The sequence below is a fragment of the Anomaloglossus baeobatrachus genome, chromosome 1, assembly GCF_048569485.1.
Source record: "Anomaloglossus baeobatrachus isolate aAnoBae1 chromosome 1, aAnoBae1.hap1, whole genome shotgun sequence".
NCBI lineage: Eukaryota > Metazoa > Chordata > Amphibia > Anura > Aromobatidae > Anomaloglossus > Anomaloglossus baeobatrachus.
The window spans coordinates 848,455,195-848,477,272 of record NC_134353.1 but is presented as its reverse complement, the minus strand read 5'-3'; the positions used below and the strand labels follow the sequence as shown (position 1 = coordinate 848,477,272).

General features: G+C 45.6%; 1 protein-coding gene across 1 annotated transcript in view; it reads left to right on the top strand.

Moving 5' to 3' along the window:
* The window catches only part of MCCC2 (methylcrotonyl-CoA carboxylase subunit 2), a 115,232-nt gene that overhangs the window by 24,205 nt on the left and 68,949 nt on the right, over positions 1–22,078 (top strand). The window contains exons 7-9 of the mRNA XM_075326965.1: positions 7,390–7,542; positions 8,244–8,339; positions 10,721–10,793. Of these exons, the coding sequence (XP_075183080.1) occupies positions 7,390–7,542; positions 8,244–8,339; positions 10,721–10,793 (322 nt within the window). The remainder of the gene's footprint in view (positions 1–7,389; positions 7,543–8,243; positions 8,340–10,720; positions 10,794–22,078) is intronic.

Here is a 22,078-nt window from a genome sequence, read left to right as displayed (position 1 = left end):
CAGGAGTGTCAAACTCAAGACCTGTGTTCCGCCACATTTTATGTGGCCTGCAAAGTCAAAACACAGAAGGATCAGCTCCGCACTTTCCCTGGTCCTTCTGTACCTACTGCCTGAGACTTTTCAAACTTTTCAAGAGCAGTGTGGAGGTGTGTACTGAAACTCAAAATCCTAGGTGTCATTTATTTTTTTTCAATAAAGATCGTATGAGATACTTTGTCAAATGCTTTGCTGAAGTCAAGATATACTAGATCTTCTGCGTTTCTCTGATCCACCCAGCCAGTGATTCTATCATAGAAGGAAGTTCTTAGTCTGACATAACTTATTAGTTACAAACCCATGCTGGCTCTGTTTAATCACTTCTTTCTCATCCAGGTATTATATACATGTTGTTTTTAATAATTTGTTCAAAGATCTTTCCTGGTATAGAAGTCAGACTTACAAGCTTTTAAAAGTGCATCTCCATAAATTAGAATATCATCAAAAAGTGAATTTATTTCAGTAATTCAATACAAAAAGGGAAACACATATATTATATAGAGTCATCACACACAGAGGGGTCTATTTCAAGTCTTTATTTCTGTTTATGTTGATGATTATGATTTACAGCGAATGAAAACCCAAAAGTCATGATCTCAGAAAACTAGAATAATTACCACAAAACACCTGCAAAGGCTTCCTAAGCGTTTAGAATGGTCCCTTAGTCTGGTTCAGTAGCTACACAATCATGGGGAAGACTGACTTGACAGCTGTCCAGAAGGCAGTCATTGACACACTCCACAAGGAGGGTAAGCCACAAAAGGTCATTGCAAAAGAAGCTAGCTGTATTATGCTATATCCAAGCATAATAATGGAAAGTTGAGTGGAAGGAAAAAGTGAAGTAGAAAAAGGTGCACAAGCAACCGGGATAACCGCAACCTTGATTATTAAGAAAGGGCCATCAAAAATTTGGGGGAGATTCACAAAGAGTAGACTGCTGCTGGAGTCAGTGCTTCCAAGAGCCACCACACACAGACGTATCCAGGACATGGGCTACAAGTGTCGCATTCCTTGTGTCAAGCCACTCACGACCAATAAACAACGCCAGAAGCATCTTACATAGGCCAAGGTGGAAAAGAAATGGACTGTTGCTCAGCAGTCCGAGTTGTTGTTTTCAGATGAAAGTAAATTTTGCATTTCATTTGGAAGTCGCGGTCCCAGAGTCTGGAGGAAGAGTGGAGAGGCCACAATCCAAGCTGCTGGAGGTCTACTGTGAAGTTTCCACAATCAGTGATGGTTTGGGGAGCCATGTCATCTGCTGGTGTAGGTCCACTGTGCTTTATCAGACCAAAGTCAGTGCAGCCATCTACCAGCACTTCATGCTTCCCTCTGCCAACAAGCTTTTTGGAGATGATAATTTCATTTTCCAGCAGGACCTGGCACCTGTCCACACTGCCAAAAGTACCAATACCTGGTTTAATAACCACAGTATCACTGTGCTTGATTGGCCAGCAAACTCACCTGACCTACACTCTTTAGAGAATCTGTGGGGTATTGTTAAGAGGAAGATGGGACACCAGACCCAACAATGCAGATGACAGACGAGTGTCTGTCGGTCTCTCTGTCGATGTCGGTTGGTCTATCTCTCTCTCACCCCCTCTCTCATTCTCACTGATCACCGGTGTGGCGCTGCACAGCTGTCACAAAGCTCTAGAGGCTTCTCCAGTTTTTGAAAATGCCGACCGCTCATTATCCATCTCGTATTCACGGTTTTCCCCACCCACCAGCATCTATGATTGGTTGCAGTGAGACAGCTATCACTCAGCATGGGGGCTCGTCTGAATGCAACAAATCACAGCCGCCGGTGGGCGGGTATATATTGTGCAATAAAATAAATAATTAAAAAAAGACGTGCGGTCCCACCCCAATTTTGATACCAGCCAAGGTAAAGCCACACGGTTGAAGGCTGGTATTCTCAGAATGGGGGCCTCACGTTATGGAGAGCCCCCCCAGCCTAAAAATATAAGCCAGCAGCCGCCCGGAATTGCCACATCCATTAGATGCGACAGTCCCGAGACTCTACCTGGCTCATCCCAAATTGCCCTGGTGTGGTGGCAATCTGGGTAATAAGGAGTTAATGGCAGCACATAGCTGTCACTAAATCCTAGGTTAATCATGGTAGGCGTCTGAGACACCCCTATGATTAATCTATACGTTAAAGAAAAAAAACATACACCCGAAAAATCCTTTATTTGGAATAAAAGACCAAAAGAACCCACCCTCTTTCACCACTTTATTAATCCCCAAACAGCCCTCCAGGTCCGACGTAATCCACACGAGTTCCCATGACGTTTTCAGCTCTGCTACATAGGAAGCTGACAGGAGCCGCCATAGAGCACGACTGCTCACTCTGAGCTCCACGCAGCAACTGAAGTAAGTTGCGTTATCAGAAATGACGTCACTCAGGTTACTTGGGGCCACCGCTCTCAGCTGGAGGACTTCAGCTGTGGCCGCGGGTAACCTGAGTGACGGCACCGCTGATTGCGCGGTTCACTTCAGTCACTCAGGGGATTTGCGGTCACCGGTGACCACAAATCAGGCCGCGGTACACAGAGAGCCGCGCGATGACAATGAAGTTGGGTGAAGTTCATCTGAGTTAATTATGATCGTGCGGCTCTGTCTCGCAGCTAGCCATGCTCTATGGGGATGTAGCAGTGCCGAGTGGGACTGCACTGTCAAAAATGCATCCAAAATGCATACGTTTTGGATGCATTTTTTTTTTTCAAACGCAGTGTTTACAGTTGTCCAGTCTGCCAGAGGGTGCATTTTTTTCTGCACTTGACAGAACGCAGCGTGCATACATACACAAATACTATGTTTTACATAAAATACGAGCACCTCTTGTGTTGCCTGGGAAAGAATGGTATTTGGGCATGTGCAGGGTTTTTGGGTTTTTCTTTTTTTTTTTCCATCTATTTGTAATCTTGTCTTTATCAATTTTGCGTTTCAGTAATTTTAATGAAAAAAAAAATGTACAATTGAGTACAAGTATTGCATATAAACCGTTCCCAGCTGGGACTTGTTTTCTGAAGTCTGTCCTCAGCATCTACTTTAAGACCATGACCTTTTAAGACGATGACGTACAGGTGATATTATATTGGGTAGAAATTCTTTTATGCACCTTCATTCTTCTTATGGCTGAGCACTTGTTGCTCTGTTTTTCTACACCGAAATTCGTAACTCTACTGTCGTCACCATTCAATTATGTCCCCTGAGCAATTCGTTGTTATCCGTTGAACGTGAAGTAATGTTCAGGAAACGCTACTGATTAATGATCTCAGGGATAGAGATTGGCTAATTGTACCGTGGTCATTTATTTAATTACATACTAGGCCAAAATGCTGATGCAGTGAATGAAGTACACCCCATGAGGCAGTAGCTTGCAGAATTACCTTTAGCTGCAATAACTTGATGTGATTGTTTTCTCTATGGCCCTGTGCACATGCTGTGTTTTTGTTATGCGTGTTTTGTTTTTGTTTTTTTTTAAATCTGCATCAAAATCTGCATGACTCGCATGAAGCCAGCAAAGTCTATGTTTTTTTTTATTTGCTGCGCACACACTGCAGTTTATTTCATTCCGTTTTCAGTCTGGTTTTAGATGCTGAAAAAATCTGCAGCATGTCAATTATGAGTCCGATTTAGCAGCGTTTTTCACCCATTAACTTCAATGTTGTCATGACATAACGCTGCTAACCCGCAAGTGTATTTACCCTGTGACGGTTTGAGTCTGGTTTCACAGCGTTATTTCAACCATTCCTGAGTGTGTGTGTGTGTGTGTCTCTCTCTGTCTGATTCCGTTTCATACTCACCAATCACCGTCTCGGCTGTCACACTGTTCCCACAGCCTCTCATTCTTCTTCCTGACCCAATCATTAGCCTCATTACATATTCACTGCACCCGCTCATTGGGCTCATACATATTCACTGCTTCCCCGTCTGTGATTGGTTGCCACCAGACAAGCCCTCATGCTGAGTGCCAGCTGTCTGACTGCAACCAATCACATCTGCTGTTGGGCGGGTCTATATTGTACAGTAAAGTAATTACTGTACTGTCTGTGTCTCTCTCTGTCTCTGCTTCTGCCTCTCTCTCCCTCTCCCAACCATTTGTCCTATTATATGACCCATTTTCGGCAAAGCTTTAACTTTTGGATATTTGACTTCACACATTGCTCCAGAATACTTTAGAAAAAGTTCATGGGAAAATTCAATGGGCCAAATTAATCAGAGCTTTTACACCAGAATTCTTGTGTAACATCTTTGCAAACTTGCAAAATTTAGGTGCAATCAGTATTTTACAACTTTTGGCGTTTCCGCAAGGTTCTCCTTCAGAATGGGCGGAGCTGGGTAGGTGAAGCAGCAGGACGCAACAGCTCCTCTATTTCATGAAATCTCCAGTACATGACTAGACTGAGATCTCTGGCGTAGCAGATGGAGACGTACACTGCTCAACAAACTCCTCCATATTCATGAATAGAGACCGTCTGACTTCAGCACTTCACTAGTGTTAAGGGTGCTTTACACGCTGTGACATCGCTAACACTATATCATCAGGGTCATGTCGTTAGTGACGCACATCCGGCGTCGTTAGCTACATCGCAGCGTGTGACACCAAGGAGCGACGATCAACGATCGCAAAATGTCAAAAATCTTTGATTGTTGACACGTCGCTCCTTTTCATAATGTCGTCGGTGGTGCATGCCACTGGTTGTTCGTCGTTCCTGCGGCATCACACATTGCTATGTGTGACACCGCAGGAACGACGAACATCTCCTTACCTGCGTCCACCGGCAATAAGGAAGGAGGTGGGCGGCATGTTCCGACCGCTCATCTCCGCCCCTCCTCTGCTATTGGGCGGCTGCTTAGTGACGCCGCTGAACGAACCTCCCCCTTGAAGGAGGGATTGTTCGGTGTCTCCAGCGACGTCACTAAGCAGGTGCGTGTGATGCTGCCGTAGCGATAATGTTCGCTACGGCAGTGATCACCACATATCTCACCAACGACGGGGGGCGGGTGCTATCGCTCGCGACATCGCTAGCAATCGCTAGCGGTGTCTCAGCGTGTAAAGCACCCTTTACTGTCATTCTTGGTGAATCGTGAAACAATGACTGAAAGGTACTCAGATCCTGTCACTGCAAAACCAAACCCAAGTCATCACATTCACCAATGTTCTTGAAGATTAGTATTGGGTTTTTCTGTGGATATACTGCATTGGGTTTTCGCTAAACATGACACAAGTGCATTATGGTCAGACATCCTCCCTCTTTGGCCTTGTCTGTCAAAGGACATTAGTGTAGGAATCTTGTGTTGTGTTCACATCCAAGTTTGTACATTTTATCTGTGCTGCCATGTTATTTTTTAACAAGAAAAGCTTTTCTCGGACACCTTCTTGGGGGACACAAGAACCACGGGCATATGCTGCTGCCACCAAGAGGCTAACACTAAGAAATACAATTAAACGAAAAAGATGGCTCCGCCCCAGTAGGCTACGTCCACCTACTGGAACCACAAAAAAGACGGTCTCCTACATAACACTTAGTTAATCCAGGTTAGCTGAGTGTTATAGAGGAGGCACATTTTTTTTTTTTTGTACTATCAAAAACATTCACCAGGCTGAGGCTTTTAGGGTCTGAGTTGTAGCGCTTTCTTTCTTTTTGCAATTTATCTGCACATTGTGTGGGTTAACGTTACAATGAATTGTGTTGTCAATGCCTGGGAAGATTGTCAGCTAACTTGAATGGTTTTCTGTAGATTGGTGAACCCCAAATTCTTTGCAAATGACCTTATAATCTTTAATAGATTGATAGCAGCACCAATTGGTTCTCTAAGATCAATGCTAATGTGCTTCCTCCTTGGCATTGTGTTACAACACTCCAGAATGCTCCAGACTAGCGGACCGCCAAAACTTCGGCTTATACAGGAGGTCACAGTTAATGTTGATCTGTTAATGAAGGTCATTTGATCAGCAGCACCTAGCTGATACTTATTGCTGCCATAAGAATTGAGAGTAAGGGCATACTTAATTTTTCACACACACACACACACACACACACACACACACACACACACACACTAGATTTAAACTATACAATTTCCTTTTGGGCAAAGTTTAATCAGGCTTATTTTTAATTCTCGTCAATGGTTTGCACTTTGTGGTAAGGCTATTTGCTCTCATGAAGTCTTCTATATATGGTAGAATTACATACTGAAACACCTACTTCCTGGAGGGTGTTCTTTATTTGGGTGGATGTTGTGAAGGGTTTTTTCCTCACCATGGAAAGGATTCTGTGATCACCCACCACTGTTGTCTTCCGTGGACATCGAGCCCTTTTTGAGTTTCCAAGCTCACACCACTGCTTTTTTTTTTTAACATAATGTACCAAACTATTAATTTGGGCACTCTAAACATTTCTGCTATCTGATTTGAATATGTTGTGGATTCACAGCAACTGCTTCCAAATACAAATGCCACACCTGGAATGAGTTCCAGACATTTAATAATAATGAGGGAGGAGCCAATACAGCTCATTAAATATATTTTGAGAAAATTGTCTGAATACAGATGAAACTTTGCGATGAATATATGAATGAAGCCGCATACAAGATTATCCTGTAACGGTTGCTTCCTTCTGCTCAGGCAATGTTCTCCAACTCTGAGGACTGTTTTTTTCCAGCAGGACAATGCAATGCGCCATGCCACACAGCTAGGTCAATCAATGTGTGGATGAAGGATCACCACATCAAAACCCTGTCATGGCCAGCCCAATCTCCAGACCTGAACCTCATTGAAAACCTCTGGAATGTAATCCATAGAAAGATGGATAGTCACAAGCCATCAAACAAAGAACTGCTTAAATGTTTGCACCATAAGTGGCTTAAGGTCACCCAAAAGCAGTGTGAAAGACTGGTGGAAAGCATGCCAAGACGCATTAAAGCTGTAATTAAAAATCATGGTTATTCCACAAAATATTGATTTCTGAACTCTTCCTTAGTTGAAACCTTATTAGTATTGTTGTTTCTAAATGATGAACTTGTTTTGTTTGCATTATTTGAGGTCTGATAGCAATGCAATTTTTTATTTTGACCATTTCTCATTTTCAGAAAATAAATACAAAATGTATTGCTTGGAAATCCGGAGAAGTTGTCAGTAGTTTATAGACTAAAAGAACAATAATTTACTAAAAAAATATACCTATAAGAAGAAAAATCAGAAAAACTGACAATTTTGCAGTCATCTCTTAATTTTTGCCAGAGCTGCATATGAGAGAGAGATATTTATATTATAGTGTATTTCTAGGCCTTAGATTTATAAGAGAAGATTATACTTATTTAGGGAATACTTTCTTGTATTGTCAGGTAGTAAACATTAGAAATTATACATATTTTTATTTTTATTTTTTTCAAATTAGAAAATCTGGTGTGACTGATCACTACGCATTAGATGACAACCATGCCCTTCATCTGGCTCGGAAAACAGTGAGAAGTTTAAACTATAAAAAGACTCTTGATGTAAGTTGCATTTATTCTGTAATCATTTACTTTGACGTACATGCAGATTTCATCTTCTACATGGCAAAGGGTTAATCCAAAGTGAATATCCATGAAAGAATTGATATACTGTAATTTAAAAAAAAAAAATATATATGCAGCATTTTTTTTACTACTTTACATGGAATAAAGCACCACTCCATTGTTCCCGAAGTTCCCTTCCCCAGTAATTGTACTCATCTGCTGCCGCCTTCATCCATTTTCGCTGCTGGTCCCTCGGCGCCATCCTGTGCCCATAATATTTGACTGGTTAGAAGTCCAGAGTTGCACGACAAGGCCTCAATACACGTCTGAGAGCCATAACAAGACTCTCATACAGTTACATTGCATTGTGGTTATGACGCACTCAGTGAAACACAGGAACTGCCGGCAGGTCACAAACTGCCGGAGACCAACTGGGGGCAGCATTGATAACGGATGGAGACACCAATTGGTGAGTATGAGACTGGAGATGGGGACTTGGATTTAAAGAGCCTCTCCAGCAGTGCAATACAAAAAACAACAACTCTGGAGTGGTGTTTTCATTCAGCAGGGTTTTGAAAACAGTCAGATCTGCATGTATTGTGAATTGTAGTGCAGTTCTGCGTCAGGTCCATTCACCCTTATAATGGTGACATAATGGTGATCATTACTTTTTGACTTTTTTTTTTTGTTTGTTTTAGGTGACTGTTGAAAAGCCTGAAGATCCCCTGTTCCCAGCAGATGAGCTGTACGGGATTGTTGGTGACAATTTAAAGAAGAATTTTGATGTCCGAGAGGTATTAACTTGTTTTAGTACCGTATGAGAATATAGGGCCCTGTACTTCTAAAATATTACAGTACACAAGGTATAATCTATAAAACTTAAGAAGTACTGTATATCCTTTTGTTTCTTAAGAGTAATCCACACTGGGGAACAGAGACCGATATACAGAAAATACCCTACATACTGTGTGTAGGGCTGCTCTGAGGTTTGGTAGGCATGGGGATGGGGGGGAATTTCAAATTAAAATAATATTGCTTGCTACTGATTCAAGAATAAATAAGAGGCTACTATTGCTCTTATCCATGACATGGATCCCATGGTTTTCAGTACAACTTTACATCGAAGGCTCAAAATTACCTTGGTGCTATTAAGAATGGATGAGTGTCTGCCGAGCCTGTCCTCTTTGCCTCCTCTCTGTCCTCTTGCTTTTTAAATCACGACCAGGTAAAAAATTGAATTGATAATCAGTCCACCATTTTCTGTGGCGATTTAGAACACTTGACATTTGGAGCAGCTACATAAAGTGTCTTAGTCTGGATGGGATGACTCTACCGGATTTCTCCAAAAATAAGACAGTGTCTTATAATAATCTTTGCTCCGAAAAATATGCTAGGGCTTATTTTCGGGGCGGATCTTATTTTTGGGGAACCATTTCTAGGTTTATCCCCAGAAGTAGGCAGACTCCCTCCAGGAGAATCGCACTTACTAGATCCTGGATGTCTGCATTGCTGTCAGGTCCCCCTGTGTTCCCCAGCAGTTGCTTTCTCTGCTGGCCGTAAGCATTACCACTCATGCAGATTAGTGACAGCAGAGTGGTACTAGCTTATTTTCGGGGAAACACAGTACGCCTTTCAAGGACCGTCTATTGATTTCAAAAAGCCCTGTGTAATAATTAATAATAATTAACAATTGTCTGATGACTGTTTGTCGAAGCTGAGATATAGGTTGTGTAATGCTGGTGACAGCCTGGGTGTTATTACCAAAATTTGCCCCTGCATATCTATTTTAAGCCCCCCATAATATCCCCCATGGTTTGTAAACCTGATATACCATACTGAGCTGCATGTGACTGAATCTGCAGTCGTTTGCTTTACATTGCTCAGACTGCTTCAAACCATATCCAGCTGCTTTTTAATTGCCGTCCAAACAGGGAAAAGTTGAATATGGAGATTTGAAATTAAAGGGAACCTGTCACCAGATTTGGGGCCTATAAGCTGCGGCCACCACCACTGAGCTCTTATGTATAGCATTCTAACATGCTGTATATAAGCGCCCAGGCCGCTGTGTAGAATGTAAAAATGACTTTATAATACTCACCTAAACAGTCAGTGTGGTGCAGACTGGTCGGATGGGTGTCTCTGTTCTCCGGGTCCGGTGCCTCCTCTTTCGGCCATCTTTGTCCTCTTTCTTATGAAGCCTGTGTGTACGACACGTCCTACGTCATGCACGCTAGCCCGCATTGAGGTCCCGTGCATGCATACTACAACACGTTTGATTTGCCCTGAGCAAAGCAGATCAAAGTGCGCCTGCACAGGATCTCAATGCCAGCTAGTGTGGATGACTTAGGACACAGTATGCACCCCGGCTTCAAAAGATGGGGGACAAAGATGGCCGAAAGAGGAGGCGCTGGACCGGAGAATGAAGATATCCGTCCGACCAGTCTGCACCACACCGACCGTTGAAGTGAGTATTATAAAGTGATTTTTTTGTTCTACACAGCGGCCTGGGCTCTTGTATACAATATGTTAGATTGCTGTATATAAGAGCCCACTGGTGGTTGATACAAATTGATTCGCACGACCCAGTCCAATGGCAGCATCATTAATCAGTTAGGAAGCCCTGTTATTGTCTTACCAGATGATATTCCCAACTCCTCGCTTGACTAGCTGGCCTTTCGCGACAACATCGTGCCAGGATGGCTAATCAAAAAGAGAGCCGCAGATGTTGTCAGCTAAGGCTAGTTTCACAGATCCAGCTTTTCGCCTGTTTGCTGGATCCGGCACACTCCAGTACAGTGTATATAGTATAATGGCAGCGCAACAAGCTCCGGTCACATGCTGTCATGTGACCGGAGCATGTGACCCAGGAGTTGCCGCAATGCCATTGTACTGTATCACACTGTACTGGAGTCCGCCGAATCCAGCAAACTGGCGAAAAGCCGGATGTGTGAAACTAGCCTAAGAGGCGGTTACCAGAGCTTTTCCATTCAGCAGCCAGAGATCATTGACGTGGGCAATGGACCTAGTGCTGCCAACTGCTTCATACCAACACTAGTAAATGCCTGTTCTGTATCAATGGCAGGGAGGATCCGTATACAAACTTTGCATATTATTTTTTAAGAAATGTATTTCACCATTCACTTATTGTGAAATATGGTCTTTCTCCACTTTATAGGTAATTGCAAGGGTTGTGGATGGAAGCAAATTTGATGAGTTTAAAGCACTTTATGGAGATACATTAGTTACAGGTACAGTATACACTAGTAATTACTTGACATTATTGCTGCATGAATTTGTTTTAGATATTTATTTTTTATATTTTTGCATTGAAATTTGTATTTGGCTTTCTAATGTTAATGATGAATCCTGAATATTACATTGAAAGCATTCGGTTTTAGAAAAGTAGACACCAAACATTTCCTATAATGTAAAATAATAAAATCAGGAAGTACTCCCACTCCCTGGGTCCATTGCCAGATCTCCATGGCTGCTTTGTTTTTAGCATGTCATCTACATGGGCAGAGCCGCTTAGCTCAGTGGTGAGTGGCTGCAGCGGTGATGGGAGCTGTTGACGTGGCGTCACCACTGCAGCCAAAACACTATGACCAGAGCAATGGTGGAAACCTGGCGCTGGACCTGGGGAGGGCGAGTACTAACTGATTTATTGTTTTATATAACAGGAAAAACTTTTGGGGTCCCCTAACTTAAAGTAGAGAACCCCTTTAACTTTACTGCAATTCTGACTGGTGTTTTAAACCGCATAGGGACCCTTTTTTTGGAGATCTTTTTTTTTTTTTTTACTTAAATGCATGTATTTGGGTGGGGCTAAAGAAAAATTTTGCATTTTGAGTTTCATTAAAAATTTTGCATGGATTGGGTTTTACAGCCTCGTAATTTCCTTAAATTCAACTCTGATGTGGTCTGTATTCATTAATTAGCTCACAAAAAGGGTTAGACACCCCATCAGACTATCAAAATGAGTTCACTGATCAATTCTTAGTGAACTCCTTCTGCAACAGACAGGCTATAGCAGGCAAAAAATACTTCTTAAATCACCACTCCAGCGGTTTTGGGGATTTTTTTTTTGTTTATTGCACCACTGGAGTGGTGTTTTAAAGAGAAGTCCCTTGTCTGATTCTCGCCTTCTGGTGGGTTCAGCCTATATCACCACCATTGCTCCAGTGATTTGTGACCTGCCAGAGTGCTCAAGTGTTTCATGGAACGCATCGGAGGTCACGTCTCAGTGCATCTCTATGGGATCCTCACTCTGCATCTCATAGAGATGCATTGAGCGCCTATGATCTAACTTCTGGCTTCCGGTTATTCAGAAGTTACTGTCACAAGATGGTGCCATGGGACTGTCATTACAGGGGTAGCATTGCTGCAGCAAGGCATGACCTCTGAACGCCAGAGGAGTGTCTGCTCCAGTAAGGGGGGGAATAGGAGTGCAGGGCAGGCAAGACAGGTACTGGTAGTGGGGGACTCAATTATTAGGGGGACAGATAGGGCAATCTGTCACAAAGACAGGGATCGCCGAACAGTGTGTTGTCTTCCTGGCGCTCGAGTTCAACACATCGCTGATCGGGTTGACAGATTACTGGGAGGGGCTGGGGAGGACCCAGCGGTCATTGTACACATTGGCACAAATGACAAAGTTAGAGGTAGGTGGAAGGTCCTTAAAGATGATTTCAGGGAATTAGATTGTAAGCTTAAAGCATGGACCTCAAAGGTGGTATTTTTGGAAATAGTACCTGTGCCACGAGCCACACCAGAGAGGCAAAGAGAGATCAGGGAGGTTAACAGGTGGCTCAGGAATTTGTGTAGGAAAGAGGGTTTTGGGTTCCTGGAGAATTGGGCCGACTTTTCAGTTGGCTACAGATTCTATGCTAGGGATGGGCTGCATCTTAATGGGGAGGGTGCAGCTCTGCTGGGGCAGAAAATGGCTAGAAGGTTGGAGGAGTGTTTAAACTAGGAATGGGGGGCGAGGGTATTCACTTTATAGAAGGGGAATGTAGTGCAGATCGTGACCAGGGCACAAGTAATGAAATTGGGGGTGGTACGGGGGGAAGGGTTAGGACAGTCAATACAGTAAGCAGGAATACAGGTACAGAGTCATACGTAACGTGCATGTACACTAATGCCCGAAGCCTCACAAATAAGGTGGAGGAATTAGAATTAATATTGTTGGAAGAAAATTATGATATAGTGGGGATATCAGAGACATGGCTGGATGAGAGCTATGACTGGGCTGTTAATTTACAGGGTTATAGCCTATTCATGAATGACCGTACAAATAAGCGAGGGGGAGGTGTGTGTCTATATGTAAAATCATCCTTAAAACCTATCCTGCGTGACAACATATGTGAGGGTCCTGAGAATGTAGAGTCCCTATGGGTGGAGATAAGGGGGGGGAGAATGAATAATAAAATACTGATAGGGGTGTGTTATAAGACGCCGAATATTATGGAAGAGGTAGAGAATCTCCTCATAATGCAAATTGATAAATCAGCGAGTCTCGGAGAGGTAATTATTATGGGGGACTTTAACTATCCTGATATAAATTGGGGAACAGAAACTTGCAGTTCCAGCAAAGGAAATAGATTTTTGATAACAATGAAAGATAATTACCTTTCTTTGTCGCTCTATTGGGAGAGCCAGACAAATGGGGTGTATAGGCTATGCCTCCGGAGGCCGCACAAAGTATTACACTTAAAAATGTTAAGCCCCTCCCCTTCTGCCTATACACCCCCCGTGCTCCCACGGGCTCCTCAGTTTTTTGCTTTGTGCGAAGGAGGTCAGACACGCACGCACAGCTCCATAGATGGGTCAGCAGCAGCTGCTGACCATGTCGGATGGAAGAAAAGTGGGCCCATATAGGGCCCCCAGCATGCTCCCTTCTCACCCCACTCTTGTCGGCGGTGTTGTTAAGGTTGAGGTATCCATTGCGGGTACGGAGGCTGGAGCCCACATGCTGTTTTCCTTCCCCATCCCCCTCAGGGCTCTGGGTGAAGTGGGATCTTACCGGTCTCCAGGCACTGAGACCGCGCTTCATCCACAGCTCCTAAGACTCTGCTGGATAGGAGCCGGGTATCGTTCAGGGACATGGCCCTGCTACTTGAAGGTACTCTGTGTCCCTGTGGGGACCGCGCACAGCAACACTCCAGCATTGCTGGGTGTGCTAGTGCACCGGGGACCGCGGCGCTGACCGGGTTAATGTGCCATTACACACTCAGCGTCGCTGAGTGTGTTTATGTAGGGGGACTACCGTACTACCGCCGCCGCCATGTTTTTAACACTGAGGCGCGGCTGGGACTTGTAGTGCGCCGGGGACTTCCGCGCGGCCGCGCTTTTATGGCAGCCGCGCTCATTACTTGAGTCCCCGGCTTGTACGGCCTAGTGTTTCCTCCTCCCGCCCACAGCCCTGACAGGCAGGGGAAGGGCGGGACGCTTTACAGACGAGCTGCAGTGAGGGCTGGAGCATGCTTTGCATACTCCACTCCCCTCACTGCACTGTGAGGCACCAGTTCCCGCACTTTCTAAGGGTCACGCCCACGGCTTCCTCCTCTCTCAGGACGCCGGCAGCCGTGCCATTACACACTCAGCATCGCTGAGTGTGTTTATGTAGGGAGACTACCGCGCTGACCGCCGCCGCCATGTTTTGACACTGAGGCGCGGCTGGGACTTGTAGTGCGCCGGGGACTTCCGCGCGGCCGCGCTTTTACGGCGGCCGCGTTTATTACTCGAGTCCCCGGCTTTTGCGGCCTAGTCTTTCTTCCTCCCGCCCACAGCCCTGACAAGCAGGGGAAGGGCGGGACGCTGCACAGGATGAGCAGCACTGAGGGCTGGAGCATGCTTTGCATACTCCACCCCCCTCACTGTCCTCTCCTCAGAAGCCGGCAGCCATTCCTGTCAGCTCCTTGAATGCTGCAGAGGGGGACAAATTCTGACAGACCCAGGCTGGTGGCCTCACAACCGCTTTATGCGGGGGGTATGCAGCATCTGTGGTGCTAGCCACATTTGTGCAGGAGTGTAATTTTAAATCATATGTTTATAAGATATGCTTTACACTGTATGGTGCACAGTTGATTCTGTATATATATTGTGTTGCTCAGGGAAGTCAACAGCATGGCGCCCATAAAAGGCAGGAGCGCCAAACCACAGGCTTACTATGCTGCCTGCGCCGCATGTACGACCCCTCTGCCGGCAGGATCCACTGAGCAATCCAGACCGGTATCTCAGCACAGGGGCACTGTTGAATCATTGCTCCCTGGCCCACCTCAGTTGGACCAGAGGTCTCCCCGGGGTGTCTCATAGATCCCAGAGTGAGGTCTCTGATACAGACCCCAGCCCCTGACCGTCTAAGCGAGCTCGCTGGGAAATTCCCTCGACATCTTCATATTGGTCAGGGTCTCAGCGGGGGGAATCCCTGGATGATGAAGCGGAGACAGCTGATCAGGATTCTGATCCTGAGGCCGCTCTCAATCTTGATACGCCTGACGGGGACGCCATAGTGAACGATCTTATAGCGTCTATCAATCAAAGATGCCACTCACAGGCAGATGGAGCTCTGGTTGAAATCCATCTATGAAGCTATCATCGCTTCTTTTACACCAGCATTTGCAGCCGTATGGGTGCTACAAGCTATCTCAGCAGGTCAAGCGCAAATTGACGCAGCCACACAGACGTCGGCATTTGCGTCTTACGCTATTAATGCTGTCCTGGACTCTGCGAGCCGTATGGCGGTTGCTTCCGCCAATTCGGTGGTACTCTGCAGGGCCTTGTGGCTACGGAACTGGAAGGCAGATTCTGCTTCCAAAAAAGCGTTTAACCAGTTTGCCAATTTCTGGCGACCGACTGTTTGGCGAACGTTTGGATGAAATCATCAAACAATACAAGGGAAAGGATACATCTTTACCCCAGCCCAAACCGAACATACCCCAACAGAGGATGGGGCAGTCGAGGTTTCGGTTCTTTCGGGGCGCGGGCAGGTCCCAATTCTCCTCGTCCAAAAGGCCTCTGAATAGATCAAGGGCTCTCCGATTCATGGCGGTCTAAGTCAAAAAGACCACCGGAGGTGCCGCTACCAAAGCGGCTTCTTGATGGCTTTCGGTCTCCTCAATCCGCATCCTCGGTTGGTGGCAGGCTTTCCCGCCTTTGCGACTCCTGGCTGCCAAGGGTAAAAGACCGTTGGGCGAGAGACATTCTGTCTCACGGTTACAAGTTAGAGTTCGCCTCTCGTCCCCCGACTCGATTCTTCAGGTTATCCCCGCCTCCCGAGCGAGCTGAGGCTCTTCTGCAGGCGCTGGGCACCCTGAGGGCAGAAGGAGTGGTGGTCCCTGTTCCTCTTCAGCAACAGGGTCACGGGTTTTTCTCCAACCTGTTTGTGGTTACAAAGAAGGACGGGTCTTTCCGTCCTGTCCTGGACCCGTAACTGCTCAACAAACACGTATAGACCAGACGGTTCCGGATGGAAACCCTCCGCTCCGTCATCGACTCAATGTCCCCAGAAGATTTCCTTGCATCGATCGATATCAAAGATGCTTTTCTCCACGTACCGGTGGCTCCAGAGCACCAACGCTTCTTGCGCTTCACCATAGGAGACGAACACCTGCAGTTCGTGGCACTGCAGTTCGGCCTGGCTACAGCCCCACGGGTTTTCACCAAGGTCAGGGCTACAGTAGTTGCGGTCCTCCACTCTCAGGGTCACTCGGTGATCCCTTACTTGGACGATCTGCTGATCAAGGCACCCTCTCAAGAGGCATGCCAACACAGCCCCGACGCTTCTCTGGGGGCTCTCCAGAGTTTCGGGTGGATCATCAATTTTCCAAAGTCAAATCTGACACCAGCCCAATCGCTGACATATCTTGGCATGGAGTTTCATACCCTATCGGCGATAGTGAAGCTTCCGCTGATCAACAAGCGTTCACTACAGAAAGGGGTGCAATCTCTCCTTCAAGGTCAAGCACACCCCTTGAAGGGCCTCATGCACTTCCTGGGGAAGATGGTGGCAGCAATGGAGGCAGTTCCTTTCGCGCAGTTTCACCTGCGTCCTCTTCATTGGGACATCCTACGCAAATAGGACAGGAAACCGACGTCCCTCGACAGGAACGTCTCCCTCTCTCAGGCAACCAAAGCTTCCCTTAGGGGGTGGCTTTCTTCCCACTTCATTATCGCATGGGAAATCCTTCCTACCCCCATCCTGGGAGGTGGTCACGACGGACGCGAGTCTGTCAGGGTGGGGAGCAGTCTTTCTCCACCACAGGGCTCAGGGTACGTGGACTCAGCAAGAGTCCTCGCTTCAGATCAATGTTCTGAAGATCAGGGCAGTGTATCTTGCCCTAAAAAGTGTTCCAGCAGTGGCTGGAAGGCAAGCAGATCCGAATTCAGTCGGACAACTCCACAGTGGTGGCTTACATCAACCACCGAGGCGGAACACGCAGTCGGCAAGCCTTCCAGGAAGTCCGGCGGATTTTGATGTGGGTGGAAGCCACGCCTCCACCATCTCCGCAGTTCACATCCCGGGCGTCGAAAACTTGGAAGCAGACTTTCTCAGTCGCCAGGGCATGGACGCAGGGGAATGGTCTCTTCACCCGGGCGTGTTTCAGGAGATCTGTTGCCGCTGAGGGAGGCCGGACGTCGACCTAATGGCGTCCCGGCACAACAACAAGGTCATGGCATTCATGGCACGCTCTCACGATCACAGAGCTATGGCGGCAGACGCCTTAGTTCGGAATTGGTCGCAGTTTCAACTCCCTTATGTGTTTCCTCCGCTGGCACTGTTGCCCAGAGTGTTACGCACGATCAGGGCCGACTGCCGCCGCGCCATCCTCGTCACTCCAGACTGGCCGAGGAGGTCGTGGTACCCGGATCTGTGGCATCTCACGGTAGGCCAAACGTGGGCACTACCAGTCCGTCCAGACTTGCTGTCTCAAGGGCCGTTTTTCCATTTGAATTCTGCGGCCCTCAACCTGACACTGTGGCCATTGAGTCCTAGATCTAGCGTCTTCAGGATTATCTCAAGAGGTCATTGCCACTATGAGACAGGTTAGGAAACCAACGTCCGCCAAGATCTACCACAGGACGTGGAAAAATTTCCTGTCGTGGTGCTCTGCTCGGGGTTTTTCTCCCTGGCCTTTTGCCTTGCCCATTTTTCTGTCCTTCCTTCAATCTGGACTGGAAAAGGGTTTGTCGCTCGGCTCCCTTAAGGGACAAGTCTCAGCGCTCTCTGTGTTTTTTCCAGTAGCGCCTAGCCAGACTTCCACAGGTATGCACGTTCCTGCAGGGGGTTGTCACATCGTTCATCCTTACAAGCGGCCGTTAGAACCCTGGGATCTGAACGGGGTGCTGATGGTTCTTCAGAAACCACCATTCGATCCAATAAGGGATATTTCTTTCTCACGCCTTTCGCAGAAAGTGATTTTCCTAGTAGCAGTCACTTCACTTCGGAGAGTGTCTGAGCTAGCAATGTTGTCGTGCAAAGCCCCTTTCCTGGTGTTCACCAGGACAAGGTGGTTCTGCGTCCGGTTCTGGAATTTCTCCCAAGGGTGGTACCCCCCTTTCATCTCAATCAGGATATCTCCTTACCCTCTTTTTGTCATCATCCAGTTCACCAATGTGAAAAGGATTTGCACTGGTTAGATCTGGTGAGAGCACTCAGGCTCTACATTTCTCGTACGGCGCCCCTGCGCTGCTCGGATGCACTCTTTGTCCTTGTCGCTGGCCAGCGTAAAGGGTCACAGGCTTCCAAATCAACCCTGGCCCGGTGGATCAAGGAACCAATTCTCGAAGCTTACCGGGCTGCCGGTTCCCTCAGGGCTCTAGGTCCATTCTACCAGAGCAGGGAGCGCGTCCTGGGCTTTGAGGCACCAGGCTACGGGTCAGCAGGTGTGTCAGGCGGCTACCTGGTCGAACCTGCACACTTTCACGAAACACTATCAGGTGCATACCTATGCTTCGGCGGATGCCAGCCTAGGTAGACGAGTCCTTCAGGCGGCGGTTGCCCACCTGTAGGAAGAGGCCGTTTTACGGCTCTCTTACGAGGTATTATTTTACCCACCCAGGGATTGCTTTTGGACATCCCAATTGTCTGGGTCTCCCAATAGAGCGACAAAGAAGAAGGGAATTTTGTTTACTTACCGTAAATTCCTTTTCTTCTAGCTCTAATTGGGAGACCCAGCACCCGCCCCTGTTTTTTTGTGTACACATGTTGTTCATGTTGTTTGGTTTCAGTTCTCCGATATTCCTTCGGATTGAATCTACTTTACACCAGTTTATAATCTTTTCCTCCTTCTTGCTTTTGCACCAAAACTGAGGAGCCCGTGGGAGCACAGGGGGTGTATAGGCAGAAGGGGAGGGGCTTAACACTTTTAAGTGTAATACTTTGTGCGGCCTCCGGAGGCATAGCCTATACACCCCAATTGTCTGGGTCTCCCAATTAGAGCTAGAAGAAAAGGAATTTACGGTAAGTAAACAAAATTCCCTTCTTCACAAATGGTACAGGACCCCACAAGAGGGGGAGCACTACTAGACCTTGTACTTACCAATAGGCCAGACCGCATATCAAATATACAAGTTGGGGGTTACTTGGGGAATAGTGATCACAAAATAATAAGTTTTCATGTATTCTTTAGTAAGATGTCTAGTAGAGGGGCTACAAGGACACTAAACTTCAGGAAAGCAAATTTTAAACGGTTGAGAGATGATCTTAGTGCAATAAACTGGGATGATGTACTAAGTAATAAAAGTACACAAAGCAAATGGGAGACTTTTATGAGCATCCTGAATAGGGCTTGTGCAGAAAATATACCCTATGGGAACAAACATGCTAGAAATAGGAGGAAACCCCTATGGCTAAATAGAGCTGTAAGGGAAGCAATAAAAGAAAAACAGAAAGCCTTAAAAGAATTAAAGAGGGTAGGTAGTGATGAGGCATTATATAATTATAGAAAATTAAATAAAATATGTAAAAAGCAAATTAAGTTAGCTAAGTTTGAGACAGAGAGACTCATTGCGAGAGAAAGTAAAAATAATCCTAAAATATTCTTTAACTACATAAACAGTAAAAAACTGAAAAGCGATAGTGTTGGCCCCCTTAAAAATAGTCTTGGTGGAAGGGGATGAGGGTAAAGCCAACCTGCTGAATGACTTTTTTTCTACGGTTTTTATACAAGAAAATGCCATGGCATATGACATGACCAGTGATACCATAAATTCACCCTTGAATATTACCTGCTTAACCCAGCAGGAAGTACGCCGCCGCCTCGAAATCACTAAGGTTGACAAATCTCCGGGCCCGGATGGCATACACCCCAGAGTACTACAGGAATTGAGTTCTGTGATAGATAGACCATTATTTTTAATCTTCTCAGATTCCTTAATAACAAGGTTGGTACCGCAGGACTGGCGCATAGTAAATGTGGTGCCAATATTCAAAAAGGGGACAAAAACTGAGCCGGGAAATTATAGGCCGGTAAGTTTAACCTCTACGATTGGTAAAATCCTTGAGGGTTTCTTGAGAGATGCTATACTGGAGTATCTCAAGAAAAATAACCTTATGACAGAGTATCAATATGGGTTTATGAGGGATCGATCCTGTCAAACTAATTTGATCAGCTTCTATGAAGAGGTAAGTTCAAGCCTGGACCAGGGAAATGCAGTGGATGTTGTGTATATGGACTTTTCAAAAGCTTTTGATACGGTGCCACACAAAAGGTTGGTACATAAAATGAGAATAATGGGTATAGGGGAAAATATGTGTAACTGGGTTAAAAACTGGCTCAGTGATAGGAAACAAAGGGTGGTTATTAATGGTACGTACTCGGACTGGGTCTCAGTTCATAGTGGGGTACCACAGGGGTCAGTATTGGGCCCGCTTCTTTTCAACATATTTATAAATGACCTTGTTGGGGGCATGCGGAGTAGAATTTCAATATTTGCAGATGATACTAAACTCTGCAGGGTAATCAATACAGAGGAGGATAATTTTATATTACAGGGAGATTTATGTAAATTGGAGGATTGGGCTGAGAAGTGGCAATTGAAGTTTAATGTAGATAAATGTAAGGTCATGCACTTGGGTAGAGGAAATAACATTTATGATTATGTACTTAATTGTAGAACACTGGGTAAAACAGACACAGAAAAAGACTTGGGTGTATGGGTGGATGGTAAACTTCACTTTAGTGGACAGTGTCAGGCAGCTGCTGCCAGGGCTAATAAAATAATGGGATGTATTAAAAGAGGTATAAGTGTTCATGAAAAAAATATAGTTCTACCTCTGTACAAGTCACTAGTGCGACCGCACTTAGAATACTGTGTACAATTCTGGTCACCGATATATAAGAAGGACATAGCTGAACTGGAGAGGGTGCAGAGAAGAGTGACCAAGATTATTAGAGGAATAGGTGGGCTGCAATACCAAGACAGGTTATTAAACTTGGGGTTATTTAGTTTGGAAAAACGAAGGCTTAGGGGGGATCTAATCACAATGTATAAATATATGAGGGGACAGTACAGAGACCTTTCCAAAGATCTTTTTACACCTAGGCCTGCGACTGGAACACGGGGGCATCCGCTACGTCTTGAGGAAAGAAGGTTTAATCATAATCACAGACGAGGATTCTTTACTGTACGAGCAGTGAGACTATGGAACTCTCTGCCGCATGATGTTGTAATGAGTGATTCACTACTAACATTTAAGCAGAGCCTGGACGCCTTTCTTGAAAAATTTAATATTACCAGTTATGTATATTAGATTTTATGACAGGGTATTGATCCAGGGAACTAGTCTGATTGCCGGATGTGGAGTCAGGAAGGACATTTTTTCCCCATTGGAACTTGTTTGCCACATTGGGGTTTTTTTTGCCTTCCTCTGGATCAACATGTTAGGCTATGGGTTGAACTAGATGGACTTAGAGTCTCCCTTCAACCTTAAAAACTATGATACTATGATACTAAACTTTGCAACTATGACTGGAGCGACAATGGTAAACAGTGAAGACGCCGGAAGGGCAGTATAAGATGGGGCAAGGGAAGGGGCTTAGTTTTCTTAGATTTAAAGCGCCTTTCCAGCGGTGGAAAAAGACCAAACCCACTGGGATGGTGCTTTAGTGAAACCCAATTGCAAACCTTTTTAGCCCCAAAAACATGCATTTAAGTTAAGTAAAAAAAATGACTCTAATTGTGAGCGACCACTTTAAGCATAAAACTGAAATTTGACTATACATGTCAGTCTTGTAGACAACACTGTCCTCGTTTGGAATGGTGGTGCCGACTTTGTAGAGTTCTGGACCCAGAGTTGTGGGCTCAATCAGTTGACTGAGCGAATGTGTCTCTTAGACTTTTTAAGAACGCCGTCCATGAGACTCATGTGGTTGTTTTAGAAAGCCACAGATAGGGAGCATAACTCTGGAACAGGGGCACTATTTATCCTTAGGAGGTCACCAGGTATGAGCCCAACATTTAATCTGTGTAGTCAGGTAGTGCTGCTACAGGGGCTATGGCTAGAAGATGTATTGGGAATACATTTGCAGTA